At 45.3% G+C, this 14,010-nt stretch overlaps 2 protein-coding genes across 3 annotated transcripts; both read left to right on the top strand.

Moving 5' to 3' along the window:
• Positions 1-2,204: 2,204 nt before the first annotated feature.
• LOC125514028 (chaperone protein dnaJ A6-like) lies at positions 2,205-6,527 on the top strand. 2 transcript variants are annotated; one of them, XM_048679274.1, is made up of 8 exons: positions 2,205-2,386; positions 2,992-3,162; positions 3,247-3,427; positions 3,556-3,694; positions 5,067-5,200; positions 5,279-5,421; positions 5,548-5,746; positions 5,887-6,527. In XM_048679274.1, exons 2-8 carry the CDS (start codon positions 3,010-3,012, stop codon positions 6,216-6,218), a joined length of 1,281 nt encoding a protein of 426 aa, XP_048535231.1. In that variant the 5' UTR covers positions 2,205-2,386; positions 2,992-3,009; the 3' UTR covers positions 6,219-6,527. The 2 variants fall into 2 exon arrangements, with proteins under 2 accessions (XP_048535231.1, XP_048535232.1); XM_048679275.1 differs by having other exon boundaries at positions 3,247-3,424.
• A 758-nt stretch (positions 6,528-7,285) lies between these two features.
• LOC125512279 (ethylene-responsive transcription factor ERF038-like) lies at positions 7,286-8,284 on the top strand. The gene has a single exon (XM_048677377.1). The coding sequence runs from the start codon at positions 7,428-7,430 to the stop codon at positions 8,187-8,189; it is 762 nt and encodes a 253-aa protein (XP_048533334.1). The 5' UTR covers positions 7,286-7,427; the 3' UTR covers positions 8,190-8,284.
• The last annotated feature ends 5,726 nt before the right edge of the window (positions 8,285-14,010 follow it).

A 14,010-nucleotide genomic window follows, 5' to 3' on the forward strand; every position in this document is an offset into this window, starting at 1 on the left:
GGTCGGATCGGGAAGACGTACGACTACTTCCTCTACGTTGCGTCAACGCTTCCGCTTCGGTCTACGAGGGTACGTAGACAACACTCTCCCCTCTCGTTGCTATGCATCACCATGATCTTGCGTGTGCGTAGGATTTTTTTTGAAATTACTACGTTCCCCAACAGTGTGCTCCCCTCTCATGGCCCATATATTCCCCCAGGGGTTCCGGTAACCCCTCTGGTACTCCGATAAATACCTGATACACTCCGGAACACTTCCGGTGTCCGAATACTATCATCCTATATATCAATCTTTACCTCTCGACCATTTTGACACTCCTCGTCATGTACGTGATCTCATCCGGGACTCCAAACAATATTCGGTCACCAAATCACATAACTCATATAATACAATATCGTCATTGAACGTTAATCGTGCGGACCCTATGGGTTCGAGAACTATGTAGACATGACCGAGACACATCTCCGGTCAATAACCAATTGCGGAACTTGGATGCTCATATTGTCTCCTACAATTCTATGAAGATCTTTCTCGGTCGAACCGTTATGGCAACAAACATTATTCCCTTTGTCTATCGGTATGTTACTTGCCCGAGATTCGATCGTCGGTGAACTTAGTTCAATCTCGTTACCGGCAAGTCTCTTTACTCGTTCCGTAATACATCACCTCGTGACCAAATCCTTAGTCGTTTGCTTGCAAGCTTATGATGTGTATTACTGAGAAGGCCTAGAGATACCTCTCCGATACTCGGAGTGACAAATCCTAATCTCGATCTATGCCAACTCAACAAACACCTTCGAGATATCTGTAGAGCATCTTTATAATCACCCAGTTACGTTGTGACGTTTGATTACACACAAGGCATTCCTCCGGTATCCGGGAGTTGCATAATCTCATAGTCGAAGGAATATGTATTTGACATGAAGAAAGCAATAGCAATAAAACTGAACAATCATTATGCTAAGCTAACGGATGGGTCATGTCCATCACATCATTCTCCTAATGATGTGATCCCGTTCTCAAATGACAACTCATGTCCATGGTTAGGAAACCTTAACCATCTAAGACTAACAGGGATCGAACTTGGGACATGGTGCTTTTGAACTCATCTTGCCAGCCAGTGTAACTGATGTCTTTTGGTGATAAATGAGAAGCGGAAAATTACATAACCACACACCACAACGTCAAGATTTGAAAACATGTTATTTTCTTGAAAATTTTCAACAATTTCTAGATACAAATATTCCTAAAAGAAAAACAATTAATTCCAAACATTGTTTTTGTAAAAATGTGAACAATTTTAGGAATTACAAACATTTTTTTGAAAAATAGAAAGAAAATTTGAAAACATGAACCATTTTCAAAATCCCCAAACAATTTTTTAAAGTGCTAACACTTACTGAATAAAACAAACAAAGTTTGAAAACACGAACATTTTTTGAAACCTGAACAGCTTTTTTTAAAGTTTGAAGATTTTTTCAAAACAAGTTTTTTTTGAAACATAAAACATATTTTGTAAAAATGGGAACAAAATTTTAACGTGCGAATGCTTTCTAACTTTTTGGTCAGGTTTCAAAATTGTTTGTTTTTCAGAAAGTGTTCTCACTTTAGAAAAAAAATTTGGGGATTTAAAATATGGTCTGTGTTTTCAAATTTTGTTTGTGTTTATTTAAAAAGTTTGTAATTTGAAAAATTCCAAAAAATGTTCGGATTTCAATTTTTTGATACTTTTCAAGAAAATATTTTGATTTTTAGAAATGTCTTCAAATCTCGACGCCGCGGGTTTCTTTTTTGGCGGGGTAAAAGAGAGTATAATTAGGTAGAGTGGCTAGCGGGACTAGTTCAGCAACACCAGGAGTATCACGGAAATAAAACACGCTCCGCGCCTGGTAGGCTGGCTAGTAGTGTCCGGCGGCAGCTAACGATTCCGGATTGAGCTGCCATGTCAACAATCTTTATTTGGGAACGACTTAAAGTTTATTTAAAATAGATCGGGAACCAAGAGTTTGGTGTGCTGATTTCAGGGGTTTAATCTTCAGGGTTCGACTTAGTTTTCATCTAAAAAACAGGGTTTGTTTTGGACTTTTTCAAAAAAAATAATAGAATTAAATTAAACAGATGGTAGGGATAGAGAACGTCACACGCTGACACGCCTAAACAACCGAAGCGGCCGAACCACACCCGATTCCGGTGGTCTCCGTTCCACACGGCCTATTCACACCACCAATTCGTGCAGGAGGCGCATAGCCGGACCGTATTAAAGCCAAACAACCGCGGTCGCGGCCGCCCCCTCACTCCCTGCGTCTCTGGCTCGAGCCGTCTACGATTTCCTCTCTTCGCCTTCCTCCCCCGCCGGCCCCTCCAAACCCTAGGCGCCGCCGGCCAGGTAACGATCCGCCACGAAACTTCCAATCTTTCGTGGTTTTCTCCGTCTCAGCGCCCGGGCAGATCGCGGACGTGTTATCTTCAAGAGAAAATTAGCCGATTCCTGCTCGATCTGTGCGTTCGTTGGCTTTCGGATCTTGCCTGGCCCGGCGGATCCGAGGAGCGGCGAACGATTTCTGTGGCGGGGTGGTTAGATTCGTGGCTGTGCGGATAAGATAGATGGAGGAGTGGTTTAACTTGATTTGCCATGACTTAGTATCCTGATGCCTTCGAATACCGTCCTTATATGTACTATACTCTCTAATTTAACAGGATGCCTTTGAACTTGACTGCTCAATGCTTTCCTTTATGAGAACTAGTTTAGGCAAGAAAGCCCGCCAGTATACATGTCACGATTTCATAGAAAGAGGATTGATTGTTTAGTAGTTTGTGGAATAGAACATATTCCTGTTGTCATTATACTTCCTTAAATGTGCTGCCTTTCTTTAGTCACTTGCCAACCGATGTTTAGAGTTGCAAGTCTTGTATATATGTTTCTTTTGGCAAAAATGTTGGATTTTAGTGCTTTTATCTCTTGGAGATCTCATTTAAGCTGTTATCTCCCAGGAAGCCCATTTACCAGCCATGTTTGGACGCATGCCAAGGAAGACCAGCAACAACACCAAGTACTACGAGGTGCTTGGTGTATCCAAGACAGCAACCCCGGATGAGTTGAAGAAAGCTTACCGGAAAGCTGCTATAAAAAACCATCCTGATAAGGGCGGAGACCCTGAGAAGGTGTGTTGGCAAGCGCTTTTGTATGTGCCTACTTTTGCTATTGTTAGATTGGTGTTTGTTGACGCTTCTTTGTATCTTGCGCAGTTTAAAGAATTGGCACAAGCTTATGATGTTCTCAATGACCCTGAAAAGAGGGAGATTTATGACCAATATGGAGAAGATGCAATCAAAGAAGGGATGGGAGGCAGCGGCGGCGCTGATATGCATAGCCCCTTTGACATATTCGAACAGCTATTTGGGGGTGGCGGCGGCGGCTTTGGAGGTAGTAGTTTTATGATATGAAATTCTTTGTGCTTTGTTCCATTATCCTGCTTTGCGGGAGTTAAATAGTCATGCACTCACTTTCTAATAATTAAATACATATGCACTTACATGTGATTTTATGGATAAAAGGGGTTAGCTCGAGAGGACGCAGACAAAAGCGTGGTGAAGATGTGGTGCATACCATGAAGGTTTCGTTAGAAGACTTGTACAATGGTGCTACCAAGAAGCTATCTTTATCACGGAATGTTCTTTGTGGAAAATGCAAGGGGTAAGTTTTTGTAAGTTCTTAGTTGGTAATCTGTCTTTCTTCTGTTATTGTGCTCAAATTTGGAGCATATGCAGTACTACTTTCTTAAGGAAGGAATTCTGACAAAGTATACATGGTTATCTGGTGTTAATATCATTACCTCCGACTTTGTGACACAGTTCTGCTCTGTCTAATATAAAACCATGATGGGTGCTTCTGTAGAACAGCCCAAACTTGCTCTCTTTCTGTCCTCCTGAAATATTGAGGTGAAAGAGATCCTATGTTTCAGAAAACTTGGTTTTGCAATATTTCTAGAGCTAAATCATCATGATATTAATATGCAAGCTATCAGTTTTTTATATGTAATAACAAAAGTAATGTAGTTCATGTATTGCCTGGTAGTATTGCTTTTTATTTCATCAGCCGAGAAGTTGAACCTTGTCCTGTTTATATTCACACGTTTTTGTTGTATGTACAATGTCTACGCTGGTTCAAATCCAGCTCGGCCCAAAAATTTAGGGCTTCGTGAATATGAACTAAATCCTTTTGTTTTTCTTCCATAAAATAAAATGTCTGATCTATAGAAATAAAAGATAAAGAAAAAAGGGGGATATTTTTTCTAATCCATCTCTCTCTCATCCTTTCTTACAAACAAAAGAGTCTTTTCTTATTGAAGGGTGGATCGTTGTCCATTTTTGGTGATAAAAAATCACTGTAAAACATGCTTTTGACCAGGTCTGGTTGCTGAAAGATGTTAGTTGTTGTTGGATTATGTATTTTTTTTGTTTGTCTTCCACTCAAATCCTCTTATTGTTCTCAGTGGCTGTTAATTGGTTCCCGTATTCTATTCTTTTGCTCTTAAGGGGTAGCTAATTGCCTGTCCTTGATATGCGCACACTTCCCAGTTAGTAGTCAGCGGTGGAAAGAAGAAATGTGATGACGTGACTTGATTTTATTCATGGCATATCTGTATATAATTCTGAAATTGACTATTCCCTAAAAAATATACTACCTCCATCTGGAATTAGTTGTCGCTAAAATGGATGTATCTAGATGTATTTCAGTGCTAGATACATCTGTTTGAGCGACAAGTAATTCCGCACAGAGGGAGTACTAGTTAGTTGATGGAGTGGAAGTGGAGTGTGTTGAAACAAATAGCCATGTAACAACTACTGCTGCATTGCATCTTTGCATGAGTGAGGGTGCAAGCTTTGATTTAGCCCCTTGGGATCGATGCAGATTTGTTTGCTTCTGATTCTGATGTTGTTTATTTTTACTCTTGTCAATGTAACTTGCAACTTGTACTTGTACTGCAGCTGTTGTTCTGTACAAGATTATTTTTCCATGCCTGTATTAGTCGTAGGGATCTCACTGTATCATGTTGTACATTCAGAAAGGGATCCAAGAGCGGGGCAACGGCTACTTGCAGTGGTTGTCGTGGTGCAGGAATGAGGATGATAACAAGACAGATCGGACCTGGCATGATCCAACAGATGAATACTGTTTGCCCTGAATGCAGAGGATCAGGTATGATTCTGTTCTATCTTCTTTATTTAATGATTGTATCTGTTTCCTTAGTAGTTTTGTAATTCTTCATCTGTCCAGGCGAGATGATAAATGACAAGGATAGATGCCCAAGCTGCAGAGGGAACAAAGTATCCCAGGAGAAGAAGGTCTTGGAGGTTCATGTGGAGAAGGGAATGCAACATGGCCAAAAGATTGTATTCCAGGGTGAAGCTGATGAAGCTGTGAGTCTCTTTTACACACACAAGCGTCAAATGCACACATGTCTGCATCTGTTGAAGCACTCAACACTTGCATGCACACAATATCTAGGAGTATCCTTCTAACGATGCTGATTCATGCTTTTGCAGCCTGATACAGTGACAGGAGACATTGTTTTTGTCTTGCAACTTAAAGAGCACCCAAAATTCAAGAGGAAGTCGGATGACCTATTTGTTGAGCACACGATCTCTCTGACTGAGGCTCTCTGTGGCTTTCAGTTTGTTCTGACCCATCTTGATGGTCGGCAGCTTCTGATCAAATCCAATCCTGGGGAGATCATCAAGCCTGGTACATCAATTTCTTCTTGTGGATCTGTTTTTCCTTGCCCCTTCGTTGATATCTGCCTTCCAGTTCCTCTATCCTGTCAATAAAATTTCCCCCCTTTTTAGAACTTATTACTGATGTGATCTTTTGTTTCAAAAAAATAGGCCAGCACAAGGCCATAAATGATGAGGGCATGCCCCAGCACGGCCGGCCTTTCATGAAGGGTCGCCTGTTTGTCGAGTTCAGCGTGGAGTTCCCTGAGCCCGGAGTACTGACCCCTAGCCAATGCAAGTCACTTGAGAAGATCCTGCCGCCTAGGCCAGGGAGCCAGTCGTCGGACATGGACGTGGACCAGTGCGAGGAGACCACCATGCACGACGTGAACATCGAAGAGGAGATGAGGCGCAGGCAGCATCAGAGGCGGCAAGAAGCATATGACGAGGAAGACGATGACGAAGGCGGTGCACCAAGGGGTGTGCAGTGCGCCCAGCAGTAAGGAGGCGCCGGCAACGGTGTTAAGGGCGCACAGTCCGCAGTAATCGACTGCATTCTATTGTTCCTTTCTCGTTTGATTAAAGTAGCTGATCTGATGCGCGGTATTATTATTCTTGGCGTCTTAAGATTATGAGGTTGTTAGCCATAAAGTATCATTCATCCTTTTGTTGGCCTATTGCCTACTCTGTCGTGTACCAGCAGTATTATTTTGGAGCCGAGACCTTGATATTTCAGACTTGTTGGGTGAATTGGTCGTGTGTGTGCTGTTGCATTTTCCATGACGAAATCATCATATAGCATTATTATTTAATCTTTGTGCTGCTCAGCAACTTGAGGCCTTCCTATTTGTATCAGATCTGTCAGTCAGGATCGTTGTATGACTGGAACGTGTTAATGGAATTTACTCTTGTTAATGGCTCGATGGCATCTGGGCACCAATAGTAAAGCGAAGACTTTGTGGAAACTGCCAGGCGCAGGACGCACCACCGTTCCTGGCTGTTGCTTCCGGGTCTTGCTCACCAGTCACCACGGCCGGTGCGGCATTGCCGTTCGCATATCGTTGTTCCCGAAATCCTTGAGTTGTACCGGCAAGCAGCTCAGTCCCGCGCAAGTGGGCACACGGAACAGTAACCACCACCTCCCTGCAGGAAGGTGTTGAACCAAGCAGCCCGATTGATTGAAGGAGTCTTGCTCTCGATGACATCTACTTAACGGCTAGTTGTTGAGGTGTAGTCCTCGTCTCTGAGCACGACAGCTGCCTCTTCCAAACTCGCGTGGCCGTGTGTATCTTATGTTGTAAAATAAAACAACAACAACCAGAAGAAGAAAATTATCGTTTGGCCCGACTGCATATTATGCTTCCTATACAACTGGAGTTCTGAATTGGCCTGGTGGCATTTGGACGGTTGCTGTATGGTTATGTCTACTATAGCGTTATACCAATGCAAGCCATCCATGTGTTGGTGGTCTCACCAGCTTGCAAATATCTAACTGGCTGCAGAATTTCGCGCGGATTTGTTAATTCCGGAGATCCTAACAACACCATCAGCTTTATTTCTTTTTTAGCTCCGCATGGTGGCGATATCTTTTGTTTAGAGAAAAAAAATAAAACGTAGGCCTCCACTAAGAAATCCACTATTTATAGTCGCGCGCACCACCTTCCCTCCCCAGCCTTGAGCCTTGTCTGGTGCTTGTAGAGAGGAGTAGAGCCATGGAATCTGACACGATCCATGCACCCGCCACCTCCTCTTCCTCCTCCTACTCATCCGACTCGGCTGTCATCAATGGCGCACAGGACGTTTCCAAGGGTGAGCCCAAGCATCTGAAGCGCAAGAGACAGACCGCCACCTCTCCTGCTGCTCCAGCCACCGGCAGCCAAGAGGCGGAGTCTGCCGACGGCGCCGCCCGGGGTGAGGAGAGCAGCAGCTGCGCCGCCGCCGCGGACGAGCGCACGGCCGGAAGGCACCCGTCGTACCGCGGCGTGCGGCGCCGGAGCTGGGGCAAGTGGGTGTCGGAGATCCGAGAGCCGCGCAAGAAGTCGCGCATCTGGCTCGGCACCTTCGACACCGCGGAGATGGCCGCGCGCGCGCACGACGTCGCCGCGGTCGCCATCAAGGGCCGCCGCGCGCACCTCAACTTCCCGCACCTCGCCGACGCGCTCCCACGCCCGGCGTCCACCTCCCCCGCCGACATCCAGGCCGCGGCCGCCCTGGCCGCCGCCCAATGCGAGCCTCCCTCCTCCGTCGCCGAGACCACGGAGACGCCGACGACGTCGACCGAGACATCGGCCGCGAGCTCCGGTACGGCCGGCTGCGGCGAGGAGAACGCTCTGTTCGACCTGCCCGACCTTCTGCTGGACCTGAGGGACGGCCTCTGGTGCTCGCCTACCTGGGCGACGGCCGCCGACGAGTACGACGGCGGCGAGGCCGCGCTGCATGAGCCGCTGCTGTGGGTGGAGCAGTGCTGGACCTAGCCGCTCCGTTGTGACGCGCGGGCCATGCCTGGCCAGAAGAGAACACCCGTAGACATGGGCATGTACACTAGCGTTTCATTTTTCCAATTAATTTGCGCTTTTGCTTCGCGCCATGCCAGGCCTGTCATCCTGTCACCGTTTTATCCCGAAATGTGAAATACAAACCTCTCAAAAAAGAAAAAAAGTGAAGGAAATACGAAATACCCCCTCTAAACTTTTATAGTGACCTAAAACATCTTATAAAAGTTTACAGAGGGAGCACAATCTACTTCCTCGGTCTCGAAGTCTCAAACACTCGATCAATAATAATGTCCTTATGTTCAAGAAAGGTATATTTCCACACTGTAATCCTTCCTTTGGTTTTAACAACTGAACTACACATTCGCCAGCACAATCACCTATCAATTCGAGGTTACGAAAGCAGTGAAGCCCCCTCTCATTGAGAGGGTTGGATGTCGAGCAGTGGCCCTGGGTTGGTGATGTTTTGTGTGACGAGGCGGCGGCCTTGGGAACCATTGCAGGTAGCAACTCTATGAGGCCGGCGGTGTCTTGACAATGGCTTGCTTGACAAATCATTTGCTGCTAGTGCGGTGGGGTTCTCGGCTCGGTTGATGCGCCTTGGAGGGGTGGTCAGACTATATGTCGAGATGACCACCACGGATGTGTTGGTGAGACGGTCAGGGTCTGTAGGGCGTCTTCCTTGGGGAAATACCCAATGGTTCTTGGGTACATATGTATCTTATATGGAGAATTTTTTAATGATTAAACAAAAAGTCAAAATAGTTAAGAAACTATTTTTAGAGTAAACTTGACTTACTTGCGCACTAGTATATGAATTTTCACAAAAAAAGAAACTACGTTGACTTCACAGTGAAAAAGACAAAAGTTATTTGCTATTATAGATCACTGTTCATGCTTTTTTGACTGAAAATTTGTCTTTTTTGAAAAGAAGTCAAAGAGGAATTTTATTTTGTTGGAACTTTTCTTACTAGTACAATGGAAGGTCAAGTTTTTTTTCAAAAATATTTTTAGAAATTTTTGATTTTTTATTGAATTACTAAATTTTTTCTTCATATAGGGTACATATGTACCCAGGAACCAAACGTTCCCCTCCGTCTTCCTTGTGTAGCTTGCTGCAAGCAGTTGTGTTGTGTGTCGCTGCAACTCGGTGGCGAGCAGAGGTATGCTGGGGCAATGACCCTGGAAGGTGGTGTCGAAGAACTATGCTCAATGTTCCGAAGAGGTTAGGAGACTTCACAACATGTATGGTATTGGCCTTGTGGAGTGTTTGCTTTGTCACCTCTGCACAAGATTTCAAGTCTGCTCCTCCCATTGCAGTCTCGTCTTCTTCTGTCTGGCCGTGGTGAGAGCTAGTTTCGATGAAATAGGTTTCCGTTCATTGTGTTTATGAGGTTGGTATGCTTTTGTCGATTTTAATTCGGTGTCAACGAGGGTGAGGTTGACCATAAATGTATAAATTTTCACCCAATTTTTACAATTAACCGGGTAACCAATTTTTTAATTAATGGAACAAACAAAGCTTTTGGTTTGGTTCAATAAAAATTAATGGGATAATAATAGCCTCTTCAACTACAAGCATGTGGCGTATTAAGGATACCGGTTAATAAAAAGAAAAGTTGGCATGTAAAGCAGTCGTTAAATTTTACCTTGATACTTGTAATCTGAATTTGTGGCCTTGTATAAGAAAATGGCACGTCTGTTTAGTACCCATGTTGACTAGCTATATGGCAAGCATGTGTCATGTAGTAAAAGTGAATGAAAATTTCACCGGTAGGTATGATATTTCAAAGTTTAGCACCATGCTTTATTAATACAACATAATTATTTCCTTATTTACTTATTTGTATAAAGAGAAAAGTCCATTTTAACAGTCATCGCATAACGCAAAATGGATTCATAATAATTAGGACCATCCTAAAATTCTACCACAACACCAAACACAACTATATTCTGATCACTCCCGACTTAGTTTCCCATTCGATATCATACTTTTCATTGTATTTATGATTTGACGCTCAATATTATGGCCTCAGTACTCAAGAACAAAAGGCACGTGTTTACACCAAAATCTTTCACTAAGTCTTACTTTTTTCTTCGAAAAGGAGGTTAAAACCCCCTGCCTTTGCATCAATGCGATGCATACAACCATTTTTATTAATTATTCAGCAGAGTACAAAACGAAGGCAATCATGGCTGAGCCATTAGAAGATATGAAATTAACACCTACGACTAAGTCGAGTTCTTTCGTAGCAGCGCCTTCAAGAAGATATACACTCGTCGCTGCTGAGCCCGACCAATAATGGTCAGGACAAGAGTTTTCACCCTGGACATGAAGCGGTGTTCCAATCAGCATCTTGATGATAGATCATTAGATAGTCGCCTTCGTCAGTACTCCACGCCAGTGCCAAACGACACTAGCAGATTGGTGGGATGCCTTCCCACCTTAAACCACCGTCACGGCCGTTGGGTGGATGCTCATGTCTCAATGCGGAACTGGCCGCTGCTACTCCACACTGGCGCCAGTCACACTGCAACATGCTCCATACCGTTGGAGCCGCTACTTCGGAGCTAGAAGTCGACGGGGAACCACCACTGTGCCCCTTGCTCACTAGCGTGTGTGACGCCCCGAGACCGATATGCCAGGCGTCTTCCAGTTATTCGCTGTTGTTGTCTTGTCATTCGCTTGCGTGTTGCATCTTGTCATGTCATCATGTGCATTGCATCATCATGTTTTTAAAACTTGCATCCGTCCCGGTCTCCTCGTTCTTTCCGTTGTTCGTTCTGAGCCCGACCACACTTGCACGCGCCCGCGGCTTGTCCGAAATAGTATTTTATAAGTGGCCGGAAAATGTTCTTGGATTGGGTCGAAAGATGGCGTGTGGTCTTATTATAGTGTAGATAGACCGCCTGTCAAGTTTCATCGCATTCGGAGTTCGTTTGATAGCCTAACCGTTAAACTATAGCGGCATTATAGCCGGTCTAACGTCGGACGTTTTCAGTCTCCGGAAACAGTCGCCGGGCCTCTCTCTCTTCTCTTCTCTCAGCTCGAGCCCTTCTGCACAGCCCACAAGTTCCAACCGACCCCTCGCCTGCGTGTCCGAAACTTCCCCGGACCCGACCCGGACAGTTGTCACCGTTGGGTCCAGATCATCCCCAAACATCTACAGAACGTCTCCATTTCTTATTTAGATTTTCCTAGCCTATCTATTCTCAACCGTCGGATTTTGATCGGATGATCCAACTCCCATTTTTTTCCATATATATATATATATATATATATATATAGGCCCTGTTTGGATACTCTAACATAGTTAGAGTTAGAGTTATTTTCTAACCCACTCTAACCCAAATAAGCATCTCTCCACCGGGATAGTTGGGTTAGATGGAACTAACCCACTCTAACTCTCTCTGTTTGGATACTTTGGATTATTTGAGCCTCCAACTAACCCAAACTAGCTCTAACCCCATGATTCAAACAGGGCCTATCCCTAGTCCATTTTGGACAACCCTAATTTCTAGGGATCCTACCCTAGCACCGCCGCCCACTTTCTCCTCAATTTCAGCGCCAGGCCAATCACCTCACTCCGTCCATCTCCCTCGATTTGCGTCGCCACCCAACCACTGCGAAAGCCGAAGCCTCCATCTTCCCCGATCCAAAAGCCTCCACCTCCTCCCTTCGATTCGTCGTCGTACAGATCAAGCAGGACGCTCGATCCCCAGCCACCTCTCTGCCTGAACCCCTCCTCTGCTCCCAGACGCCTGCACCCCGCTAATCCCCGCGCCGCCCCGTCGCTCGCCGGAGACCAGGGTCGCCGGAGGCCGCGGCCACCTCTCCGTCCAGCAGGTTCACCGCGTCGGACTCCGCCGACTCGCCGGACTCCACGTGCAGGCCTGCCTCGATGCCCCTCTCCTTCCCTTTCGTCTCGCCCTCGCCCGTTCACCATCTCCCTCTCTCCTGCAGGAACCCGGGAGCTCGAAGCCATGACCGCCGCCGCCTCGAATCCTTCTCATCTGTCGCCGGAGCTCCGTCCATCGCTGCATCGCCCGGATTCGGTCGCGCGGGACCGGATCCATCTATTCCCGCTTCGTCTCTGGCCCCAGTTGCGTCCCAGCGCCCTCCCTCATCGCCGAAGTTTGCCGGCGTCGTTAGCTTCAGTTCCCTGCTCTAGATCGAGCGAACGAGAAGACCGCGTGCGTTAACCCCGCGATCAAGGCCCGCCTCTAGTGTCATCGTGGGCCGCGTGAGCAAGGCCTAGCCCAGCCGCTGATAGATCCTAACCGCACCACCGAACGGGCCAAGCCCGTGGGTGAGCAGGCCCTCCCTCCAGCCTCCTGTGCATCTAGCCCAGCAGTTTTGGCCCATGTCATGTTTTTTTCCCCTCTAGACGATTTTGTCTATTATCCAGAGTTTTGCCAGTTTTACAGTATAGCCCCTAAACATCATGCATTTTATAACTCTCCAACCGTGCATCGGATTAAAACAAACTTAATATGAAACTTGCTTAGAATTTCATCTACTTTAATAATATTCAAATTTCATCTATGTTTAAAATGTTTAAAATACTGTTTGATTAAATTTGCTCCTATGCCATGTTAAAAATGATTTAATTCATAACTAAATAACCGTAGCTCCGATTTTAATAAACTTTATATGTAAATGGGGTGGAAAAATGTCTAGTTTATCATGGTGGAGTCACTTTGCATGTTTAACAACTCTAAAATATGGTTTAGGGGAGAGCAGTACCAAATCTATAATATGCTCATGAGGAGTTTCCGGCCTCATTTAAACCTGGAATTGTTGTTCTTTGTTTCCGGCCTCATTTAAACCTACCTAGATAGGTAGTTTTGTTGTGTTTCACCCCTTGCCATGTTAAGAACATTTAATATTGTTGGGTACATAACGAGATCGAACTAAATAATGGAACGTGGTGTTTCGTCAATATGCAATAGAGTTGCATATTGAGCTCCACTTAATTTGTAGGGTTGTTTGTGCACTTTGCCATGCCATGCCTCATTAAATCGGACATGCATCATACTTGATTGTGCATCATGCCATGTTCATGTGTTGGTTGTTTACTATGTTGTGTGCTTCTTTACGGTGTTGCTTCTTCAGGTTGGTTCCAATAACGTCGCGTTTGTGAGGACCCGTTCGACTACGTCCGTTTGTCTTCTTCATGGACTCGTTCTTCTTCCTTGCGGGATTTCAGGCAAGATGACCATATCCTCGAAATCACTTCTATCTTTGCTTGCTAGATGCTCGCTCTTTTTCTATGTCTATGCTGCGATACCTACCACTTGCTTATCATGCCTCCCATATTGTTAAGCCAAGCCTCTAACCGCCTTGTCCTAGCAAACCGTTGTTTGGCTATGTTACCGCTTTGCTCAGCCCCTCTTATAGCGTTGTTAGTTGCAGGTGAAGATTGGAGTTTGTTCCTTGTTGGAACATGGATATTTTTGTTGGGATATCACAATATCTCTTATTTAATTAATGCATCTATATACTTGGTAAAGGGTGGAAGGCTCGGCCTTTTGCCTGGTGTTTTGTTCCACTCTTGCCGCCCTAGTTTCCGTCATATCGGTGTTATGTTCCCGGATTTTGCGTTCCTTACACGGTTGGGTTATAATGGGAACCCCTTGACAGTTCGCCTTGAATAAAACTCCTCCAACAAGGCCCAACATTGGTTTTACCATTTGCCACCTAGCCTTTTCTTTCCCTTGGGTAGGCCTGCCCAAGGGTCATCTTTATTTAAACCCCCGGGCCAGTGCTCCTCTGAGTGTTGGTCCAACCTGTCAGCTGCCG

The sequence above is a fragment of the Triticum urartu genome, chromosome 6, assembly GCF_003073215.2.
Source record: "Triticum urartu cultivar G1812 chromosome 6, Tu2.1, whole genome shotgun sequence".
Taxonomy (NCBI): domain Eukaryota; kingdom Viridiplantae; phylum Streptophyta; class Magnoliopsida; order Poales; family Poaceae; genus Triticum; species Triticum urartu.